This window comes from Pseudophryne corroboree, chromosome 4 (assembly GCF_028390025.1).
Source record: "Pseudophryne corroboree isolate aPseCor3 chromosome 4, aPseCor3.hap2, whole genome shotgun sequence".
Taxonomy (NCBI): Eukaryota; Metazoa; Chordata; class Amphibia; order Anura; family Myobatrachidae; genus Pseudophryne; species Pseudophryne corroboree.
This window is the reverse complement of record NC_086447.1, coordinates 396,008,131-396,033,089: the sequence shown is the minus strand read 5'-3', so window position 1 is coordinate 396,033,089 and position 24,959 is coordinate 396,008,131. Positions and strand designations below refer to the sequence as shown.

General features: G+C 42.1%; 1 protein-coding gene across 1 annotated transcript in view; it reads left to right on the top strand.

The window, feature by feature from the left end:
* Positions 1 to 24,959, top strand: part of COL21A1 (collagen type XXI alpha 1 chain) — a 472,866-nt gene that overhangs the window by 103,633 nt on the left and 344,274 nt on the right. Inside the window, exon 3 of the mRNA XM_063916728.1 lies at positions 4,632 to 5,183. Coding sequence (XP_063772798.1) covers positions 4,632 to 5,183 — 552 coding nt within the window. The remainder of the gene's footprint in view (positions 1 to 4,631; positions 5,184 to 24,959) is intronic.

Genomic DNA, 24,959 nt, shown 5'->3' with positions numbered 1-24,959 from the left:
TCATCCTGTTCCCACTATCCTACACGGCCGCCACCCCCCAGGTTACCATGGAAACTGTGTAAACAGGAAATGCACAGAAACGAATGGAGAACAGTGCAAGTCAGAGGAAAGCAAATGATTAAACAAAAGCATATTATCTTCAATGCCTGCATAATATAATCAGGAGAACACTATGTACATAAGCATCAAGTGTGCTATGAACTAGGCACACAATTTCATACTGATCAGGGGAGATAATCCGCCCCAGGAGAGTATGTATAAACTCTATTGTTATCTGAAAAAATGTAATATAGAATATAATATTGAATATATGTCTAAAAATATGTAGGAAAAAATTACTAACAAATTAATTAGTTAGCATAGCAGAACTACAGTAGATAATAAAAAAAGAAGGGAAAGAAGCAGGTAGAGAAAACAGTGGCGTAAATTCCCATGAAGCAGCTGAGGGACAGGTTCTCATTTAATCCTGCAGGGGAGATGGTATTCAAATTAAAAATCCACTTTGCTTCCAATCTCAAGAGCGCTCCATCCCTGTCACCACCACAGATTCTGGCTGGCACATGGTCGATCATCTTATACTGCATAGAGGTCAAAGAATGCTTAAAATCCCGAAAGTGCCTTGCCACGGGCTGGTCACATGGCTGTCCATCCAGGGCTTGTCTCACACTGCATCGATGTGCAGCCATACGTTCTTTGAATTGTCGCGTTGTTTTGCCAATATTGGGGGTAATTCCAAGTTGATCGCAGCAGGAAATTTTTTAGCAGTTGGGCAAAACCATGTCCACTGCAGGGGAGCAGATATAACATTTGCAGAGAGAGTTAGATTTGGGTGGGTTATTTTGTTTCTGTGCAGGGTAAATACTGGCTGCTTTATTTTTACACTACAATTTAGATTGCAGTTGAACTCACCACACCCAAATCTAACTCTCTCTGCACATGTTATATCTGCCTCCCCTGCAGTGCACATGGTTTTGCCCAACTGCTAATTAAAATCCTGCTGCAATCAACTCAGAATTACCCCCATAAAGCAAGCCACACCGAATGAAATAGATGACAATAGCAGGTACTTTAGTGATTTTAAGCATTCTTTGACCTCTGACCTCTATATAAAATTATAACGGTACACTATATAAGTAAAATTTGGCTTACAAGTTATTACTACAGATGTAGCCATGCTCATGAAAAAAAGAGTAAATGAAACCCAGACGGTTGTACAAACATCCAAATCCGAAGACTTGTGAATTAGCATTTAGCTGAGAATGGATCCTCTAAAAAAGAAAATACAGATGTAGCCATGCTCATCTTACTGCGATGCAGCATGCTGCAGTACGGGTTGCCGCATGGCATGACAGGCTGTGAGTACTCTCAGCAGTTGATCGCTCCATTAATTCCTAAAGGAATTAATGAAGCTATCGCCGGCTGTGACTACTCACAGCCTGGCACGCTAAGCAGCATGCCGTGATGCAACATGCCACGTCGCAGTAAGATGAGCAACATGCCGTGTCGCAGTATGATGAGCAACATACCACGCCGCAGTAAGATGAGCAACATGCCACGTCGCAGTAATTTGAGCAACATGACGCGTCGCAGTATGATGAGCAATATGCCGCGTCGCAGTAAGATGAGCAACATGCAGCGTCGCAGTAAGATGAGCAACATGCCGCGTCGCAGTAAGATGAGCAACATGCCGCGTTGCAGTAAGATGAGCAACAAGCCGCATCACTGTAAGATGAGCATGAATGAATGAAGCTATCGCCGGATGCGACTAGCAGTATGCCGTGATACAGCATGCCGCATCGCAGGAAAAGGAGCATGGCTACATCTGTACTTTCTTTTTTAGAGGATCCATTCTCATCTAAATGATTCGGATTTGGAGGTTTGTACAAATGTCTTGGTTTTTTTTGGTCTATTTTTATAAATATATATTTTTTTAAATGTTGTATTCTTGGCATACATGACATTAGCAGTTAACATTTTGGGTTATACAAATTTTCCAGACAAATGAAACTAAACCAATTTTAACATATTATGTGTCATTGAGGGTGACAGTGATAATACACACTGTATAATATGAGAGATGACGTTTGTCTCAGTAAAATGGTAGCATTTGCAGGCACACTTTTAACATTTTACTTTATTTCATTCCATGCTGTACATTACTGTTTTTTTTTATGTTATCCAAAAACACATCTTACATTGTAATCAGTACATGAACTTCAGAATATATTAAGATTAAAACCGATTCAGTATAAGGCATTACTTTACGGAATGTGTGTAAGAATGTAAGCATGATGACTTAACCCTATAATCATGAATTTAATGCATTCTACAGAACATCCTTATAGGACTGACAAATGCTGACATACCATTTAACTATTTTTATATATATGAATTTGGTGAGTGCCATTTTGTTCCGCTTACATTTGTGGAGCTGTCAACACAAGATTTGTGTGACTGTTGTTTGTGCAGTCTTGAAGGAGAGCACAGTATTGTACACACCAACAGTAAAATTGTGTAGACAATGACCAGGCAGGTAGCTTAACCAGGCTCTGTGTTTTATTTGTGGAAGTGAATGTACAGCCATACTCACTGATACAGATATTGGTTCAGCAGTGGAGCAGAGTCTGTAGTAGAGCAGGTGTGCAGGCAACTCACCAGCTGGTGACTGTCCTCTCTCACTGAGTACTGGGGGCACAGTACAGGGGCATAGCACAGGAGTTACATTACTGGGGGCACAGTACAGGGGGCACAGTACTGGGGGCACAACTGACCACGCCCCTTCTCTGAACCCACGCCCCTATTTTTTCGCCCTGGCCGCCACAAGGCCTAGATCCGGCCCTGTCTCTCAGGGTAGCAGTGCAGTGCTCTGGAACAGCGGATGAAGCGGGATAATGTCACAGGTCTCATGAGCTAAGAGGAGGATGTCCATCCCTCTCTATGTTGCTCATATACAGTGGCAAGGTGGTGCCACTCATACGCAGATATACTGTACTATCAGTGGCCATCTTGGAAAGGCAAATTAAGCATCTCTTGAGGAGCCATTTTGTTTGAGACTGCACTGTAGCCCACTCCACTTCTAACAGAAACAACATAGAGAAAGGATGAAGGTTAGAGAAATATGTTAACAGAGCAATGAGAAAATATTTAAAGGTACAATTGAGGTGTGGCATCATTATCGTATAACCCTTAAATGCACATCATATCAACTGTTACTAATACTGTTTGATAGTGTTTGCTGTGTTTTGGGGTTTTATTTGCTTGTGACTACAGGCATTGATAGACATATGTTTATGAGAAACCTTAGGACCAAGTTACATGGGTGTTTTCTCGCTGTGTTTTCTTTTTTCTTTTTTAACGTCATTGCAATATAATTTACACCATTAATGAGTTCTGGAAGAAAATGTCTATGTGATACAATAAGCAGGTTCAATTTCAGTGCCATGTTTAAAGTGACACCAGTAGCGGAATACTGCAAGGGTCCGTAATTGGCCTTCTACTGTTCAATAAATTTATCAATGATTTAGGAATAGGTCTGGGAAGCACAGTGTCAATCTTTGCAGATGATACTAAACTGTGTAAGGTAATTAATTCAGAAAGTGATATGGATTCTCTACAAAATACCTTATTTAAACTTGAAACCTGGGCGTCTAAATGGAGAATGAAGTTCAATATAGAGAAATGCAAAGTTATGCATTTTGGGATAAAAAACACATTCACATCCTACACTCTAAATGGGGTAACTGTGGTGGAAAAAGATTTGGGGTGCTCATAAATAATAGGCTTAACAACAGTACACAATGTCAAAATGCAGCAAAGAAGGCAAATAAAGTGCTTGCGTGCATAAAGCGGGGTACTGAGACGAGGGACGAGGATGTAATCCTGCCGCTGTATAAATCTTTGATGCGTCCCCACCTGGAATATTGTGTTCATTTTTGGGCACCATATTATAAAAAAGATATAGGGGAGCTAGAAAGAGTTCAAAGGCGAGCTACTAAACTGATTAAAGGGTTAGAGAATCTGCAGTACGAGGAAATGCATACTTGGTTAAAAATGTATACACTAGAAAAGAGGCGTCTAAGAGGAGACATTATTAATATCTTCAAATATGTAAAGGGTCATTACAAGTAGTTAGCAGCAGATTTGTTTATTAAAAGAACTCTGAATAGGACACGTGGACACTCAATGAGGTTAGAGGAGAGAAAATTCCGTACACAACGTAGGAAAGGGTTCTTCACGGTAAGGGCAATAAAGATTTGGAATTCCCTGCCAGAACAGGTAATAATGGCGGACTCTGTAAATACATTTAAAAACAAATTGGACAAATTTCTAACTGGAAAAAGTATCCAGGGCTATAGCTCTTAACATAGTGACATTATATATCTGGGAGTGGTAAGAACCATAGTTGTCAATTGATACTAAACCATTACTTCAGCATGTGCTTTATAATATGCACAGCTTAACACAGAATACAGGTTGAACCCGATGGACATTTTGCCTCTTTTCAACCTCACTAACTATGTAATTAAGTAAATAACGGAATTCACTTGGAATTAAGTCAAATGCCTTGTTTGTTGCCAACTTTAAGAACATACATAATTAATGAAAATATTATTTTTGTTCTGTTTCATTAGGTTGCAGAACGGCCCCAAATGATTTGGTTTTCATCTTAGATGGCTCATGGAGTGTGGGTCCTGAAAATTTTGAAATACTTAAAAAATGGGTTGTTAACATTACCAGCAATTTTGAAATTGGACCCAAATTTACTCAAGTTGGAGTGGTTCAGTACAGTGATTCTCCCGTTCTTGAAATTCCACTTGGCAGACATGAATCCATTGAAGATCTTGTTGGAAGAATGCAAGATATTGAATATTTAGGTGGGAACACACGAACTGGAAATGCAATTCAGTTTGCAGTAGATAAACTGTTTTCTAGGTCTCTGCGACCATTAACCAAAATTGCCATTGTTCTAACTGATGGCAAATCTCAAGATGATGTTAAAGACATAGCAGAAAATGCAAGAAACAACAAAATTACACTTTTCGCTATTGGTGTAGGCTCAGAAATTGAAGAAAACGAACTAAGAGCAATAGCCAATAAGCCATCCTCTACATATGTGTTCTATGTTGAAGATTACATTGCAATATCAAGAATACGTGAAGTCATGAAACAGAAGCTGTGTGAAGGTAATTTATTTTCTAGACTATGAAAAAGAAGAATGTAATTTTCACTTTATGAACTGATCAACTTAAAAAAATGGTCTTTTTCAATATTTTGATTGTAATTTAACTTCTAGTAGTAAATAGTAGCACGGATTTTTAAAAAGGACTGCCATTGCAATAGTCTTATAAAAGATATAGGGAGGTATTCAATTAGCTCCGTTTTTTCACCTAGGTGAAAAAACTGGACATTTTGCTAATTTTTGGGTGAATGGGGATTCTCCCTATTCAATAGAAGGGCCATTTTTTCGCTTAGGCGAAAAATTCAGCAGGAGCGAAAAACATGTGGATCGGCGAATCCACATGTTTTCTCACCTGCTCTGGAAACAATGTGGGTCGTTTTTGCAGATTTTGAGGCATTTTTAGCCAATTACTTTTCACACAAAAAAAAAATGAAATACATTGGCGAAAATGTCTTAAAAACGGGCAAATATGGGCTGCAATTGAATAGGCAGGGAGGTGAATTTAATAGCTCCGAGATTACCGTAGCTACCCGAGTACCCCCATAGGGGGGAATTCAGGTGTCTGTGAAAATGCGGTAATTTATCGCGTACTAACATTTTGCATATATCGTTCTCCCATTTTTTAACCTATCCAATTGCAAATGTGCAAATATGGGATTCATTTGATAATTCTTGCTGGCAAAACCAGAGAAAAGTGTAAGTAAAAATGGGGAAATCAGCATGTACCTCCAAAATCTAAACTAATATAGTGTTACAATATTGAAGTTTATTAGTGGTTATAAAAAATATTTGGGGTTCTTAAATTGGGCCAATGGCTATTATATCCATTTTTTTTTAAAGTGACAAAATTATAGAAAGCAAGTGTTTTTCCTCAAAATTGAAATTAAATACGGGGTACATAAAAATGTGTATAAGCATATATATGGGTCATTTTAAGCCAAAGAAACAAACTGATTATTCACACCTACTGTACAAGCAGGAAAACAATTATCCCACTCATAAAGCACCCCAATATGCCTGGCCAATACCTTATACCCCAAACGTCCATCATTTTGCACTTTCTGACCCCAAAAATGACACATCATTATTGGCCAGTTAAAAAGAATTCACATTTTTAAGTGCAGAACTAGTTATTACGGGGGTGTCCCAGGGGCTCTGTACCAAATCCCAACATTTTTACCTTAAAATAGTGAATTTTCCCCCCACCTTTTCTCCTGCTCAGGAGGTGGTGAAAAGAAATTTGTGGTACACCTATGCAGAATTATCATCGATAATTTCTCGTAGACAATTAAATAGTGACTTTTTCCAGATATGATACAATTTCCCAAAAATATTTTAAAATACAAAGGGTTAGATTTGCTAAGCCTTGGAAAGGGATACAGTGGAGAGAGATAAAGGCCCAAATGTATTGAGCCTTAACAAGACATAAAGTGGCCTTAAGACATGTATTGAGTCTTAACAAGACATAAAGATGGATAAAGAGTGATAAATTACCAGCCAATCAGCTCCTAACTGTCATTATTCAAACACAGTCTGTGACATGGCAGTTATGAAGCTGATAGGCTGCTCATTTATCTCTCTTTATCTGTCTCCACTTTATCTCTTGCTAAGGCTTAATACATTTGGACCATACTATCAACCAATCAGCTCATAACTGTCATTTTTCAAACACAGCCTGTAACATGGCAGTTAGGAGGTGATTGGCTGGTACTTTATCTATTTCCACGTTATCACTCTCTAAGGCTTAGCACATCTCCCCCAAGAAAAAAATAAAATAAAATCTTTATAAAAATCAAATCTATTAAATAGAATCCATTAATATTTTTCAACAGTAAAAAATGACCTGCAATATATTTTTTAAAACAAAAATAAAGACCTAGCCTCAGCTACAATCTGTAACCTAGAAGTATCCTGTGAGGGGAGCAGCCACTATGAAGCACACTGAAGCCTGACCTGTGTCCTTAAACACCCAATTCCCGGGCCAGGGTTTTCTCCATGGGGAAATGTAAACCCCTTTTCCCACAAAGTGCATTACGGCTGTTAACAGCTTTGATTTTACAAAAATGTGCAGACTATCTAATGTACAATGGAGATTCAGACCAATCATATCACATGAAATGTAAATATGCCAATCAGCTACCATAACAAGTGTTACATGTCTATAGTTTCATAAAAAGAGCTTACAGCCTTGGTTCACCCACTATTTCTAAATTGTAGTATGTGAAAATGTTAGTGGATGCTTTTGTGATTGTCACTCTAAGTAGCCTAGACTCAGGGAATATAGCTAGAACTTTGTGGACCCCATAACAAAATTTTGAAGGGGTCACCAATACAACTTCTATAGACAGCTTGCTCAGCAGCAGTCCACCAGAGTAAGCCTGCCTAGTGCTGCCCGGAGGGTGTGCTTACTGCCAATAATAATTTTAATTTATTTTCTTTAAATTATGATTTTCATGCAAGCACTGGGTCGTTCAGTATCACTGGACAGTGGCTAAAAGCACAGCTCACCTTCGGTCAGTAGTCCGTCCTTCTGTTTTCTATACTTTGTGGAATCTTGAACCCTTGTCCTCCATCCACAGTGCCTACTGCTGTACCGGGAATTCTGGGAGGTGTGACATCATCAGACCTCCCTGTAGTGCTTGGTGATTGGTAGGGTTGCCACCTTTTTTTTTTCTATTCCCTGACAGGGTGTGTGGCCAAAACTGCACATTATAAACTGTAGAACCCTTTTGTAAAACACAATACACAAACAAATTCTGCAAAATATCAGTGTCTTTTCTTCAATAAATAGATCTTACTTACTTTGGGGCTCATTTACATTTGGCTGTAAGCCATTTTTATGACATGCCTCTCAGATGTAGCAGTACATGTCAGCGCTGATAGGTGTTAACTTTCACAATCTCCCTGAAAAGCTTTTTCAAAAGTAGGCAATTATGTAGTATATTCTAGTACATTTGCTACATAAGGCGATATCCAATTATTTGCAATGAAACATCTGGAGTGAAAAACTGTAGTTTTAAATTTTTTTTTAAAATGGTAGCGGGTAATTGGATATCGCCAATTGTCTGTAAAAAGTATTGCAGCATTTTCTGCATAATTACTGTTTTCCACCTTTTGTGCACAGATTTTACACCTCAGCTTAACTCAAATAGGTGTCAGAATACAGTTAGTTCCTTATAGCTGTAGGACATTTTGCTGCTGAGTGGACCTTCAAGCATTAAAATCTTCATCATGAATATCTTTCTAATTAAGAATTTCAGAATTAGTTTTACCTGTAAAAGCCAGAATATCCAAATTTCCTAGTATTGTCAGTTAAATCTGAAAAAAGGCAGAAAGCTGATTGCTAGTCATAGTTCCCCAGCAGCATATGGGGACCTTACACAGTTTCCCCAGGTACCTTAGCAATTTCACATTCCGTCAACTATCCCACCAGCGCTGCTCTGCTCTTACATAGAAACCAGATGTGCTTTATCATTATAGAAGCAGTTGGTATCAGGGCCCCAATGTACAAGAGCAAGCACAGTGATTTGTTTCACACTGGGAACAAGGGAAAAATACACTGACCGTTTCTTCCCATTACATTATCTACAGAACTGCTATGCAAGTTCTGAGTTGGATTTATACATCTTAACTAACATATACAAATGAAGAGTCGAGTGCAGCAGTGTAATTACATACTTTTTAAAAAACTGCAGTGTATATGTATAAAAATTCAGACAGATGAAAATAAAATGTATATTTTTTACTACAGTAATTATCTAAAGGTGTGTTTATTAGCTTAGTTGCTATCATTATTATTGCAAAGCATGCCTATGCCCAATTTCGTTCATTATGAATGGCAAATCTTTACATTTCTTTATGTCACAGGAGATGAGTACAACTCCTTTACTCTAAACAAACACTTTTTAATCCATACAGGCCTATTTCTGATCACTAATGGGCTTGTTACTAGAGATGTGCGGCGGGCACTTTTCGTGGTTTGTGTTTTGGTTTTGGTTCTAATTCAACTTTCGTGTTTTGGTTTTGGCTTGGTTTTGCCAAAACCACCCTTTCGTGTTTTGGTTTTGGATCTGGATGATTTTTGAAAAACATAAAAACAGCTAAAGTCACAGGATTTGGGGGTAATTTTGCTCCTATGGTATTATTAACCTCAATAACATTCATTTCCACTCATTACCAGTCTATTCTGAACACATCACACCTCACAATATTGTTTTTAGGCCAAAAGGTCACACAGAGGTGGCTGTATGATTAAGCTAAGCAACACAAGTGTGCGGCGCAAACACCTGGCCCACCTAGGAGTGGCACTGCAGTGTCAGACAGGATGGCACTTAAAAAATCTAGTCCCCAAACAGCACATGATGCAAAGAAGAAAAAAGAGGTGCAAGATGGAATTGTCCTTGGGCTCTCCCACCCACCCTTATGTTGTATAAACAGGACATGCACACTTTAACAAACCCATAATTTCAGCGACAGGGTCTGCCAAATGACTGTGGCAGAAATTATGGTTTGTTTGGGCCCGCTCCAAAAAAGAAGCAATCAATCTTTCCTTGCATAAACCCGCTCTACAGAGGCAAGATGTCGACCTCATCCTCAGCCTCCGATTCCTCACTGTGTACATCCTCCTCACAGAGTATTAATTTGTCCCCACTGGAATTCACCATCACAGGTCCCTGTGTACTTTCTGGAGGCAATTGCTGGTAAAGGGCTTCCCGGAGGAATTTATAATTCATTTTGATGAACATCATCTTCTCCACATTTAGTGAATGTAACCTCCTACGCCGATCGCTGACAAGGTTACCGGCTGCACTAAACACTCTTTCGGAGTACACACTGGAGGGGGGGAAACTTGGGTAAAATAATGCCAGTTTGTGCAAGGGTATCCAAATTGCCTCTTTTTCCTGCCAGTATACATACGGACTGTCTGACATGCCTACTTGGATGCTGTCACTCATATAATCCTCCATCATTTTTCAATGGTGACAGAATCATATGCAGCGACAGTAGACATGTCAGTAATCATTGGCAGGTCCTTCAGTCCGGACGAGATGTCAGCTTTCGCTCCTGACTACCCTGCATCACCGCCAGTGGGTGTGCTAAGAAACCTTTTCCTTGCAGCCCCAGTGGTGGGAGAAATTGAAGGACGAGCTGCTGACGGGTCACATTCCGCTTGAGTTGACAATTTACTCACCAGCACCTCTGCACACTTGTGTCTGCCAGAAAGAGAGATACAACTTAGGCTTTAAACCTAGGATCGAGTATAGTGGCCAAAATGTACTGCTCTGATTTCAACAGATTGACCACCCTTGAATCCTGGCAAAGTGAATGAAGGGCTTCATTCACAAGTCCCACATACTTTTCGGAATCGCTCCATATTAGCTCCTCCTTCAATTTCTCCAGCTGCTTCTGCAAAAGCTGATGGGGGAATGACCTGACTCAAACTGGCTGGGTCTGAACTGACTTCATGTGTGGCAAGTTCGAAGGGTTGGAGAATCTTGTACAAGACGGAAATCATTCTCCACTGTGCTTGAGTCAGGTGCATTACCCCTCCTTTGCCTATATCGTAGATGGATGTATAGGCTTGAATGGCCTTTTGCTGCTCCTCCATCATCTGAAGCATATACCTCTTGCTTCAGTTGATGGCAGGGCAGGTTCAGGCGTGATTGCTGGTGCTCCAGTCTTTGGCACACGGTGGCTGAATGCCAAAAGTGGCCCACAATTTTTCGGGCCACAGACAGCATCTCCTGTACACCCCTGTCCTGTTTCAAAATTTTTTCCAAATTAATTGTATGTGCAAAACATGGGACATTATGGAATTTGCCCATATGTAATGCATGCACAATATTAGTGGCGCTGTCTGATATCACAAATCCCCAGGAGAGTCCAATTGGGGTAAGACATTCTGCAATGATGTTCCTCAGTTTCTGTAAGAGGTTGTAAGCTGTGTACATTCTCGGTATCGCCTGCCTAGAGAAGTGGAACCTAGATGGGATTTGATACCGGGGACACAGTACCTCAAACAATTCTCTAAGTCACACTGAACTAATGGCAGATACCGGACGCACATCTAACACCAACATAGCATGACTGCTGTCATATTTCATCTTCCTCACAAAGGACTGTTGGACATTCAATTGCTTACTGGAAGTAGTACAAGTGGTCTTCCGACTTCCCCTCTGGGATGACGATCCATTCCCAGCAGCAACAACAGCAGCGGCAGCAACAGCAGGCGTACCACTCAAGGATCCTACGGAGGAATTCCGGTTAGGAGAGGACTCCTCAGTCTTCACAGTGACATGGCCTGCAGGACTACTAATGTTCCTGACTGAGGAGGAAGTTGACATTGAGGGAGTTGGTGATGTGGCTTGCAGGAGCTTGGGTACAGGAGGAAGAAGGGATTTAGGTGTCAGTGGACTGCTTACGCTTTTACCCAAATTTCACAACTTGACACTGACTTCTGATGAATGCGCAGCAGGTGACATATAAGGGAGGATGTTCCTAGGTGGTTAACATCCTTACCCCTACTTATTACAGATTGACAGAGACAACAGATGGCTTGACACCTGTTGTCCAGATTTTGGAGAAATAATTCCACACCGAAGAGGTGGCTTTTTTGGTAGTTTGCCCAGGCATCACAATGGGCTTCTTCATCCCATGGACAACAGGTGTCTCCCCTGGTGCCTGACTTAACCAAACCACATCACCATCAGAATCCTCATCGTCAACTTCCTCCTCAGCGCCAGCAACACCCGTATCCTCATCCTGGTGTACTTCAACAGTTACAGCTTCAATTTCAATATCAGGAACTGGACATTGGGTGCTCCTTCCAGCACTTGCAGGGGGTTTGCAAATGGTGGAAGGTGCCACTTCTTCCCGTCCAGTGTTGGGAAGGTCAGGCATCGCAACCGCCGACACACTTGGACTCTCCTTGGGGATTTGTGATACCATCTCAGAACGCACAGTTCTTTTCTGTGCTCTTTCCAGTTTAACTCTTTGAATTTTTTTAGCGGGAGGATGAGGGCTTCCATCGTCATGTGAAGCTGATCCACTAGCCATGAACATAGACCAGGGCCTCAGCCGTTCCTTGCCACTCTGTGTCATAAATGGCATATTGGCAAGTTTAAATTTCTCCTCAGACCATTTAAATTTCTTTTTTTGGTTCTTTTTACTGAACTTTGGCTTTTTGGATTTTACATGCCCTCTACTATCACATTGGGCATCGTACTTGGCAGAAGACGTTGATGGCATTTTATTGTCTATGTCATGGGTAGTGGCAGCAGCTTCAGCATTAGGAGGAAGTGGTTCTTGATCTTTCCCTATTTTATCCTCCAAATTTTTGTTCTCCATTACTTTTTGGGTGTTATATAAGACAATATGCGGCACAGAAATGACTGGAATGACTGATGGCCTGGACACTACCACTGGTCTGATGCAGCACAACACAGCAACAATGTAAGGGACTTGTAGTTGCTGTTATAATTATTATAATACTGTAGCAGTGGACATATAGCAGCAGCATACATCGTTGTTGTTATTATTATTATTATTATACGGCAGCAGTGGACATAAAGCAGCAGCGTATACCACTGTGACTGCCTCGTCACTGGAATGACTTTTGGACAGGACACTACCACTGGTCTGATGCAGCACAACACAACAACACTGTAAGGGACTTGTAGTTGCTGTTATAATTATTATAATACTGTAGCAGTGGACATATAGCAGCAGCAAATATCGTCACTGGAATGAATGATGGACAGGACACTACCACTGGACTGGACAGCACAACACAACACCACTTTATAGATATATGGCAGCAGAGGACACCAACACTGTGACTGGCTGGACTGATGCAGCACAATACACTGACTACACTGGACTGGACAGCACAACACAGCACCACTTTATACAGTTACACTGGATATATAGCAGCAGAGGACACCAACACTGTGACTGGCTGGACTGATGCAGCACAATACACTGACTACACTGGACTGGACAGCACAACACAGCACCACGTTATACAGCTACACTGGATATATGGCAGCAGAGGATACCAACACTGTGACTGGCTGGACTGATACAGCACAATATACTGACTACACTGGACTGGACAGCACAGCACAACTTAATACAGCTACACTAGATATATTGCAGCAGAGGACACCAACACTGTGACTGGCTAGACTGATGCAGCACAATACACTGACTACACTGGACAGCACAACACAGCACAAGACTCGCCACCCCACTTTCCCGCCCCCACACAGACACTGAACACTGAGGACACATCCTCTCAATACACTCTCCGAGACTGGAGTGAAAATGGCTACGACATGCGGCTCCTTATATGGAATCCAAATCACACGAGAATCCGACAGCGGGATGATGACGTTTTGCCACGTTCAGGTTTCTGAGTCAGGCGGGAAAATGGGTTTAATATTAATAATTTTCTGGTGGGAGGGCAGCTTGCTTGACTGCAGATATCTCCAGTTCCTGGAAAGGGATGCAGTCAATTTATCTACAATCAATATCCCCACGGTCAAAACACCGACATTAATTGACCGATGGTCAAAATACTGACAACGTCAAAATACCATCATTAAAAATGTAGACTGGGTCAAAATACCGACATTTAAAATGCCTACAGGTCACAAAATCGACATGAGTTTTTGATGATTTTTTTAATTGAAACCGACTTGTTCATACTTTACCATCCCAGTTGACATGGAGGGGGAATATAATAGTGTGCCGAGCACAGCGAGGTGCCATTCCCAAAGCATGTCGAGCGCAGCGGGCCATGCAAGGGGACGCGGTACACTTATATGTTGTCCATGTCGTCATATGTCGACATACACGCCAAATGTCGAAAAACGTGTGTTGACTTTTTGACCTGTCAATATTTTAAATGTCGGTATTTCGACTGTGCCGACATTTTAAATGTCGGTATTTTGACCATGCTGGTATTTTGACCTTGTCTGTATTTTGACCATCGGTCAGCTTTGTCTGTATTTTGACCCCCAAGAGGGAGAAAAGGTGTCGGTATGCTGTCTGTCGGGATTCTGGCGACGGTATACTGTGCGCCGGGATCCTGACAGCCGGCAAACTGAAGACCACCTCTTTCAGGAGGTACTGGGGACTTGGGAATAAGAGTTCAGAAGCCAGAGCAATCCACCAATGAAAATATAAACATGTGTACCAGGCGTGTGAAGGTGGAGCACGGACCAGCTGCTTGAAGGCTGATATCTTTGGTTCTGGGCACAGTAGAGACAAACTGCCAGTGTCCACCGAAAGGGAAGAGTCACAGCTTTTGGAGTACCTTTAGAAAAACTCTAAGTCAGACAGAACCCGAGATATCAGGCTGGGAAGAGAAATTAACAGGCTTGGATGCGGACAACTGCTTTGAAGTCAGATATCTCCAGTTTCCCAGGGCTGATTTAAAAAAAAGTCTGGTACCCCTGGAAAAAGGGGACCCTCAGTTGTCAGTCTAGGTCCCTTATACTCCTGGGGCCCTTGGGCAACTGCCAATTAAGTCCATACAAAAAGAAGGCCTTGGATCAGATTAATCAGTACCCACTGCCCCACCCCTCTTGGGCCACTGTGTAACTGACATAGAACATAGCAACACACCAATCAAGATGTACAGAAACACACAGAGAGAGAGAGAGAGAGAGAGAGAGAGAGAGAGAGAGAGTCATTCAGTCATTCAAGCACATGCAGTAAAATTTAAAAAACCTTGGCCCTCATTCCGAGTTGATCGCTCGCAAGGCGAATGTAGCAGAGTTACACACGCTAAGCCTACGCCTACTGGGAGTGTATCTTAGCTTCTTAAAAGTGCGACCGATGTATTCGCAATATTGCGATTAGCACACCTCGTAGCAGTTTTAGAGTAGCTTCAGACTTACTCTGCCTGTGCGATCAGTTCAGTGCTTGTCGTTCCTGGTTGACGTCACAAACACACCCAGCGTTCGCCCAGGCACTCCCACCGTTTCTCCGGCCACTCCTGCGTTTTTTCCGGAAACGGTAGCGTTTTCAACCTCACGCCCCTAAAACGCTGTGCTTCCGCCCAGTAACACCCATTTCCTGTCAATCACATTACGATCGCCGGAGCGATGAAAAAGCCGTGAGTAAAAATACTATCTTCATAGCAAAGATACTTGGCGCAGTCGCAGTGCGAACATTGCGCATGCGTACTAAGCGGATTTTCATTGCGATGCGATGAAAAATACCGAGCGAACAACTCGGAATGAGGGCCCTTATTCAAACCAGAAACTAAAATAAGAGTACTCAACAGTGTTTGCTGGTTTCTTTGGTGGCTCCTAGCCAATATGACTTGCTTGCGGTTCAGATTATATTTTCCTAATTTACTTTTACTTGGCTGACTGCCATAAAAATAAAGCTACTGCTTATGTTACATATGTTATCTTCTTAATGATCAAAAAGGTGAAAAGATTCTGACAAAAACATAATGATTAGAGATGTGTGCCGACTCCTGTGTTTTGGTTTTTGGTTGTAATTCGTGATTGGGTTTCGGTTTTGCCAAAACTGCCCTCTAGTGTTTTGGGTTTGGATCTGTTTTTTTTTAAATAGATAAAAACAGATAAAATGCCATAATTTGGGCCTTTACTGTTCCTACTGTATTATTAACCTCAATAACATTAATTTCCATTAATTTTCATTCGGTTTTGACCATCTCACAACTCACAACATTGTTTTCATCCAGTTTAGGCCAGAGGCTGCAGCGAGCTGGCTAATTACTAAGAGACAGAGCAGAGGCACAAACACACATCAGTTTACAGCAAATCTATGAAACGTTGCCAAACAGCAGTGTTAGAAAAGAAAAGTGGTGCAAGATGGAATTGTCATGAGGACCACCCTTTAATTTTATGTTGGATATTAAACATACACAGTTTAACAAACCAGGCACTTCAGTTCAGTGGCTGCCTCCTGCTTCTAGCCTCTCCCTGCTCACACCCTTTCACCACTCACTCACTCCCAGCATCTGGGTAAGAAAGTGGGAGCTGGAGGAGCTACTGCAGAGTGCTGCGGTGAGTGACAGGAACACAGGCAGCTGGGCAAATGGCACACAAACACACACATAGAAATATTCTACCTGGTGAAATGTGTATAAGGGGCTTCCTGGTGCAATGTGTATAAGGTGCTGCCTGGGGCAATGTGTATAAGAGGCTTTACCTGGTGCTATGTGTATAAGAGGCTCTACATGCTGCAAGATGTATAAGAGGCTCTACCTGGCACAATGTATATAAGAGACTCTACCTTGCAAAATTTGTATAAGAGGCTGTATCTGGCATAACATGTATAAGGTGCTCTGCCTGGTGCAATGTGTATAAGGGGCTCAACCTGGCATAATGTGTATAAGGGGCTATACCTGGTGCAGTGTGTATAAGGGGTTCTGCCTTGTGTAATGTGTAGAAGAGGATTTGCCTGGTGTAACAATGTGTATAAGAAGCTCTGTCACAATGTGTAAAAGAGGTTTTACCTGACGCAACATGTATAAGGGGCTCTACCTGGCACAATGTGTATAAAGGGCTCTGCCTGGTGTAATGTTCATAAGAGGCTTTACCTGGTGTAACATGTATAAGAGGCTCTACCTGGTGCAATGTGTATAAGAGGCTTTACCTGGCATAATGTGTATAAAGGTCTCTGACTGGCACAATGTGTATAAGGGACTACCTGTCATAATATGTGTAAAGGTCTCTGACTGGCACAATGTGTATAAGGGACTGTATTTAGCGTCATTTGTGTAACATGCTCTACCTGGCATAATGTGTATAAATGGAGCTCTACCTGATGTAATGTGCATAAAAGGGGCTCTAACTGGTGCAACGTGTGTAAATGGGGCATTACCTGGTATCAGGTGTTTAAAAATGGCTCTGACATAACGTGTATAAAAGGGGCTCTACTTGGTGTAATGTGTATAAGAGGCTCTACCTGGTGTGTATAACAGGTACTACTGTGTGGTGTAATGTGACTGACGGACGCTACTGTGAGGTGTAATGTTAATTGGTACTATTCTGTGGTCACGCCACTGCTCAATGAATCCACGCCCCTAAATTTCTGACATGAGCCTTCGGCGCACACTGTGCCTCTTTTGAATGGGTGGGGACACTAAAGGAAACATTCGCCCTGGGTGTCACAAGGTCTATAACTAGCCCTGAATGACATGCACCAGCGTGCACCAATAAAGAGTTAATGCTGCACTGTACACAGTGGAAAAAAAACACCTGTGTGCACTGTGCACCAAGGGTTTATGCTGCCCCTGTAGTGGGAGGACATCTGGGCTGCACTGCAGGTAGCAACAAAAAAACCACCACTGTGCACCAAGGTTTAATGCTGCTCACGTATCAAGAGTAAATCTGGTCTGCATTTTGGACAGTGACCAAAAACAACAACAACAACAACAACAACAACAACAACAACAACAACAACAACACACCAGTGTGCACTGTGCAGCCAGGGTTAATACTGCCTAGAGATGTGTGGCGGGCACTTTTTGTGTTTTGGTTTTGGTTCTAATTCCCCGCTCGTGTTTTGGTTTTGGATTGGTTTTGCCAGAACCACCCTTTCGTGTTTTGGTTTTGGATCTTGATGATTTTTGAAAAAAACATAAAAATGGCTAAAATCACAGAAGTTTGGGGAAATTTTGATCCTACGGTATTATTAACCTCAATAACATTAATTTCCACCCATTTCCAGTATATTCTGAACACCTCACACCTCACAATATTGTTTTTAGGCCAAAAAGTTGCACCGAGGTGGCTGGATGACTAAGATAAGCGACACAAGTGTGCGGCAAAAACACCTGGCCCATCTAGGAGTGGCACTGCAGTGGCAGACAAGAGGTCAGATATAGAAAAAAAGGCCCTAAACAGGACATCATGCAAAGATGTAAAAGAGGTACAATGCGGTAGCTGTATGACTAAGCTAAGTGACACAAACAATTGGCACATCTAGGAGTGGCACTGCAGTGTCAGACAGGAGGGCACTTAAAAAAAAATAGTCCCAAAAAACAGCACATCACGCAAAGATAAAAAAGAGGGGCAATGAGGTAGCTGTATGACTAAGCTAAGCGACTAACAATTGGCCAATCTAGGAGTGGCATTGCAGTGTCAGACAGGATGGTACTTAAAAAAAATAGTACCCGAACAGCACATCTTGCTGAGAAGTAAAAGAGGGCAATGAGGTAGCTGTATGACTAAGCTAAGCGACACAAGCGTGCGGCACAAACACCTGGCCCATCTAGGGTTGGCACTGCAGTCCCACTGCACTAATGGCAGATACCGGACGCACGTCTTACACCAGCATAGTTGTTATGGCCTCAGTAATCCGCTTTGCAACAGGGTATATATATATACGGCAGTATCACTGGAATTATATGGCAGTACCACTGGACATATACGGTAGTATCACTGGAATTATACGGCAGATCACTGGATTTATACGCCAGTAACACTGGAATTATACGGCAGGATCACTAGAATTATACGGCTGGATCACTGGATTTATACGCCAGTAACACTGGAATTATACAGCAGGATCACTGGAATTATATGGCGGGATCACTGGACTAATACGGCAGTACCACTGGACATATACGGCAGTGTCACTGGACTGGATTTATACGCCAGTACCACTTGGATTATACGGCAGCATCACTGAAATTATACGGCAGGATCACTGGATTTATACGGCAGTGCTGCTGGACATATACAGCAGCACGGGGACACCACCACTGGACTGATGCAGGACAACACAACACCACTGCGATGGATTGGACTTATATAGAAGCAATGGACATATGGCAGCAGAGGACACCACCACTGTGACTGGACTGATGCAGCACAAGACACCACCACTGGACTGATGCAGCACAACACAGCACCACTGGACTGGACTTATACAGTAGCACTTGACATATGGCAGCAGAGGACACAACCACTGTGACTGGACTGATGCAGCACAAGACACTAACACTGAACTAATGTAGGACACCGAGGATGGAGACACGTTTTTTCTCTACACTCTCCAATGCCGGAGTGAAAATGACGGTGATGCGCGGCTCCTTATATGGGATCCAAACCCTGCGAGAATCTGACAGCGGGATGATGACGTTTTGCCTCGTTCTGGTTTCCAAGTCAGGCGGGAAAACCCGAGCCTGACTCGGATCCATGCTCGGGTGGTGAAGTTCGGGGGAGTTCCGTTCTCTGACAACCGAACCAGCTCATCTCTAATACTGCCCCTGTATTATGACCTCTGGGCTGTACTCCAGACAGTGACTTAAAAAAAACACCAGTGAGCACTGTGCACCAAGGTTTAATGTTGCCCTGTGGTAAAAACTCTGGCCTGCACTCCGGCCATTGAAAAAAACAAAACACCAGTGTGCACTGTGCAGTGCACCAAGGGTTAATGCTGCCCCAGTATTAGGAAGACCTAGCAGTTACATAAAAAACACCAACAGTGTGCTGTAAACCAAGGTGCTGCAGTTAAAGTGCAGCACCAATGTGAAACACTTTTCCAAAATTCAAGTAATGCACTATAAAAATGAAAAAAAAAAAAAAAAAGAATGTTTTGCTAACTGCCTACATCCATCTAGGTCAGCCAGCATATTAAGTTAACTAGGGATATGTGGTTGGCTGTCAAACAGCATACCTCCCAACATGACCCTCTCCAGGAGGGACAGGATGCTCTGCTCCTGGACTTCCCTCTTCATTTATGATTACCATCACCTGTGCTGAAACGCCTTTGTTATCCATTACCTGTTAAAAACAGGTACCAGCAATTATATATTAAGAGTGAAGTCCAGAAGCAGAGCATTGTGTCCTTCCTGGAGAGGGTCATGTTGGGAGGTATGAAACAGTGACTTTAATCTTTTAAAGCTTTCTCCCCTCCAGCGTTTCTGTGTGAATCTGAACAGGACAGCCATCACCCAGAAGTTCAGGTGGACTCGGTTCTCTGAGAACCAAGCCTGCTCATCGCTAGTAATGACCTAATATTTTTACTGTCAATCGTAGGTCCAGGATAATTCAATCTGTAATCTACTGTTGACAAAAACTTGAAACCAAAATATAATTAAGGGAGTCCGTTGCAGTAGAATCAACATCGTTGTTGCTTTTGCTATAATAGCCTAAGTGCACTGACTGAGATGAAATCACTTTCCCTTTAAATGGAAAAGTGACCCTTGTGTTCCATGTGCAGTTGTTCTATTTGAAGGAAACAAATCCAGATTATAGTTGAAACAAATAATGCATGCCATATGATATTATGTTTTATAAATACTATAAAGTAAAACAGACTAACAATATTGATTGGTTCCTAAAACTTAATAAGGAATAATAGTGTGAGCAATACTTTTTCTCTAAATACCTTCAAATAATTTTTTTCCTTGTGGAAAATGTTTATAAATAGACAGAAATGTGTTTCTAATTATACCATCTATAATGTACTTGTAAGTTTGTTGTCTCATTTCTAAACATTTGAAATAAAAAAAATGGTATGGATGTCCAATACAGATGAGTGGGCCCGGTTCTCGGAGAACCGAGCCCACCCGAATTTACCTCATCCAAGGTAATCTGGACCAGGGCTCTGATCTCCCTGCCATTTTCGTATTCCAAATTAGGTAAAATGTCATCATCATGGCGTTAGATCTTGCAGGTTTGGATTCAAAATATGTCCCTGAGTGCCATTTTACACAGGACCGCTGCAGAGTTGTGTCCGCTGACAGTCTGTGCTGACTCCACACTGTGTCCCTCCACTCCAGTGCTGAGCTGACCTTTATGTGTCCACTGTGTCCATCCACTCCAGTGGCTGAGCCGACCGGACCTACTGTATCTGTGTCCATCCACTCTAGTGGCTGAGCAACCTGACTTTTATGTGTCCATCCGCTCTATTCACTGACCTGACCTATCTGTCCACTGTGTCCATCCACTCCAGTGGCTGAGCTAAACTATATGTCCACTCCAGTACTGCTGAACTGACCTATCTGTCCACTGTTTCCTGCGGGTGGTCTTCTGTTTGCCGGCGACCGGGCTCCCGACGACCAGCATACCGGTGCCGGAATCCCGACCGCCGGCATACCGACCGCCGGCATACCAACCGCCGGCATACTGACCGCCGGCATACTGACCGCCGGCATACCGACATCTTTTCTCCCTCTTGGGGGTCCAAGACCCCGCTGGACGGAGAATAGATAGCATGGCGCGCATAGCGCGCCACCATGCCCGCAGCGTGGCGAGCGCGAGCCCGCAAGGGGCCTATTTGCGCTCACCCAGCTGTCTGTATGCCGGCGGTCGGGATTCTGGCACCGGTATGCTGGTCGCCGGGAGCCCACCCACTGGCATACCCTACTACACCCGTTTCCTGCCACTCCAGTGCTGAGCTGATCTGACCTATCTGTTCACTGTGTCCATCCACTCTAGTGCTAAACTGACCTCACTTATTTCTCCATCCAATCCAGTGTTGAGCTGACTTGACCTATCTGTCCATCCACTCCAGTGGTGAGCTGACGTATCTGTCCAGTGTCCATCCACTCCAGTGCTGAGCTGACCTGTCTGTTCACTCCAGTCCCCTCAGGCTCCTTTGTTGTTTTTAATATTGGCTGAGCTAGTTTACAGTATAAGCAGTTAGCAAGTCATTGTTTATTATTTCTATAGTGCAGGAACTTGGTTACATCTTTTGTCTAAGTGTGTCACACTGGTGCTGCACTGTGACTCTGCAGGACATACCCCACTGCATTCACATAAATAATATAAGCACTGTGACTCGGCAGTGCGAGATGTCATTTACAAAAAAGTAAAAAAAATTAAAAAGTTAAAAAGAATTGAAAAAGTAGTACAAAAATATTCATTTTCTCTTTTAAACTTGTGTATGCTTAACACCACTGTGTTCACATAAATATAAGCGGTATAAATATAAGCGGTATGACTCCACAGTGTGAGATGTCAATTATAAAAAAATTAAAAAAGTTAAAAAGGTAAAAAATTTTCTTTTTTTTTGTTACAACTTGTGTGCACTTTACCCCCACTGCAACTTTGGTGGTCATTCCAAGTTGATCGCTAGCTGCATTTGTTCGCTTTGCAGCGATGAGGCAAAAAAAGGCACTTCTGCGCATGTGTATGCGACGCAATGCGCACGTGCAACGTACTATTACAATGAACAATGTAGTTTCACACATGGTCTAGCGAAGCTATTCAGTCGTTCTGCTGGCCGCAGAGTGATTGACATGAAGTGGGCATTTCTGGGTGTCAACTGACCATTTTCAAGGAGTGTTCGAAAAAACGCATGCGTGCCAGGAAAAATGCAGGCGTGGCTGGGCGAACGCAGGGCGTGTTTGTGACGTCAAAACAGGAACAGAACAGTCTGAAGTCATTGCAAGAGCTGAGTAGGTATTGAGCTACTCTAAAACTGAACAAAAAAACTTTGCCGCCGCTCTGCGATCCTTTTCGTTCGCACTTCTGCTAAGCTAAAATACACTCCCAGTGGGAGGCAGCATAGTGTTTTCATGGCTGCTAAAAACCGCAAGCGAGCGAAAAACTCGGAATGACCACCTTTGTTCACATAAATGTAAGCAGTGTGACTCCCCACAGTGTGAGGTGTCATTTGTGAAAAACATATAAAAAAAGATTTTGTTTTTATAACCTGTGTGCTCTGTACTTCACTGCAACTTTGTTTACATAAATATAAGTGGTGACACTTCCCACAGTGTGAGTTATGGTTTGTAAAAAAAATGAAAAAAATTAAAATAAATATTTTTTTGTACAACTTGTTTGTGCTATATCCTACTGTGTTTGGTCACATCAATATAAGTGCTAAGTGCACAGACTAAGTTGTCATTTGTGAAAAAAGTAAATAAAAAAAATAGTGCAATTTGTGTGTGCTATACCATACTGCATTTGTTCACCCAACTGTGTTTACATAATATAAGCAGTTTGACTCCGCAGGCCATACTGCACTGCGTTCACATAATATCATCCTGCAGTGTGAGTTGTCATTTACAACAAAGTTCAAATAAGAAATAAATACAAGACATAGTTTTTTTTTTTTTTTACAAATTGTGTGTGCTGTGGGTGCTGTACCCCATTGCGATCACATAAATAGAAGCACTGAGTTGATACGGATCACGATCAGTCGATAGACGAGCAGGAGCAGCAACCAAGTACTAATGTCGTAGCTGCTGCCAGTCAAGATAGTAGTACAATATACTGTATACAGTAGTAAAGATGGTCAAGGCGGCAGAAAGTTTAGGACTGTGCACCTGTATTCAAAATCTTTACAATGTTAAAAAAGGGGTAGAGGTGTCATATTAAAAACCAACAAATAAGTGCCTCAAGATATAGAACACTAAGGCTGAAGAACAAACTGTGTGTTCACAAATCCGTGAGGAGAGTCTAGGGGTGTCCATGTTAGCAATGTCTGACATTTCTCAGACTGTACACATGGAGAAGCCTTCTTCTGCCATTTCTGCCCATCTGCAATTGTGGGGATGAACAGTACAAGTAAAGATGGTGATGATGATCACATAATAGAAATAATGGATGCAGCTGTGGAAATAGAAAAGGATGAAGGTGATATTTGTGTACTATCTGATGCGGATGATGAGGATGTTGATGATGATGTGCCAGCAGTTGTTGCCCGTGATAAAAAGAAAGCCATTGTGATGCCTGGGTAAAAGACCAAAAAAAAACACCTCTTGGCTATGGAATTATTTTTATCCAAATCCTGTCAATGTTTGTGAAGGCATCTGCTCAATTTGCCTGCAACAGCAGACTACTTTTAAAGTAGATGCCACTCATGGGGATGCAGAAGTTATCACTCCCCCGCACCCGCGCCTCCATCATGTTTGGGGGGGTCAACCTGTCCCCTTGCCCACCCATTCTGACGCCTCTGCTTCATACAGTTAATTAGCTAGATTCCTCTCATATCCTCATCCAAAATAATAAATCTAAAGATTTCATGTATTAAGTATGGAGAAGTGATAAAGCAGTGATAAAGATATGATAAGTGTAAGGTGATAACGCACCAGCCAATCAGCTCCTAACTGTCATTTTTCAAATCCCTAATGATTGGCTGGTGTGTTATCACTTCTCCAGGCTTAATACATCTGCCCCTGAAAGCCATGTGTTTTCCAACCTTATACATCTTCTTTATTGCTGACCAGACATATTTATTAAGCCCTTTCTTATGGAGTTGAATTTCATTCCTTAAAACTAAAGATGTACGCTGACCCCCATGGTTGTAAAACTACTCTTAAATGTTTTGGTTCGGATTTGGTTTTCAGTTCGGTTTGAATTTGAGTTAAAAAAAATATATTCATTGGTAAAAAAAATGTATAAGAACAGCTCAAGTCATGTCACTTTTACAATCCAAAGTCCAAAATTTGGCTAAAAAAATCAAAAGTCCGAACCGCGGGAAAAGCCGAACTGGGAATCGGTTTAGATCGAATCTCCTCTGGAGATCCAGACCTTAGTTTGGTTCAGATCCACAAAATTCGGGTGGATTTAGATTGCTGGAGAACTGAACCGCACATCTACTTAAAAGATGTCTAAAAAATGCATATTACTTGTACAGAGAATGAACGTTGGCCTCTCTAGCACCGTCCTTGACTGGTTTAGCTCTTACCTCACTAACCACTCTTTCTGTGTCTGCCTCCAACACCACCTCACACCCTTCCATCCTTCCTGTTGGTGTCCCTCAGGGTTCTGTCCTAGGCCCCCTTCTGTTCTCCCTGTACACCTCTTCCCTGGGTGCGCTCATTAACTCCTTT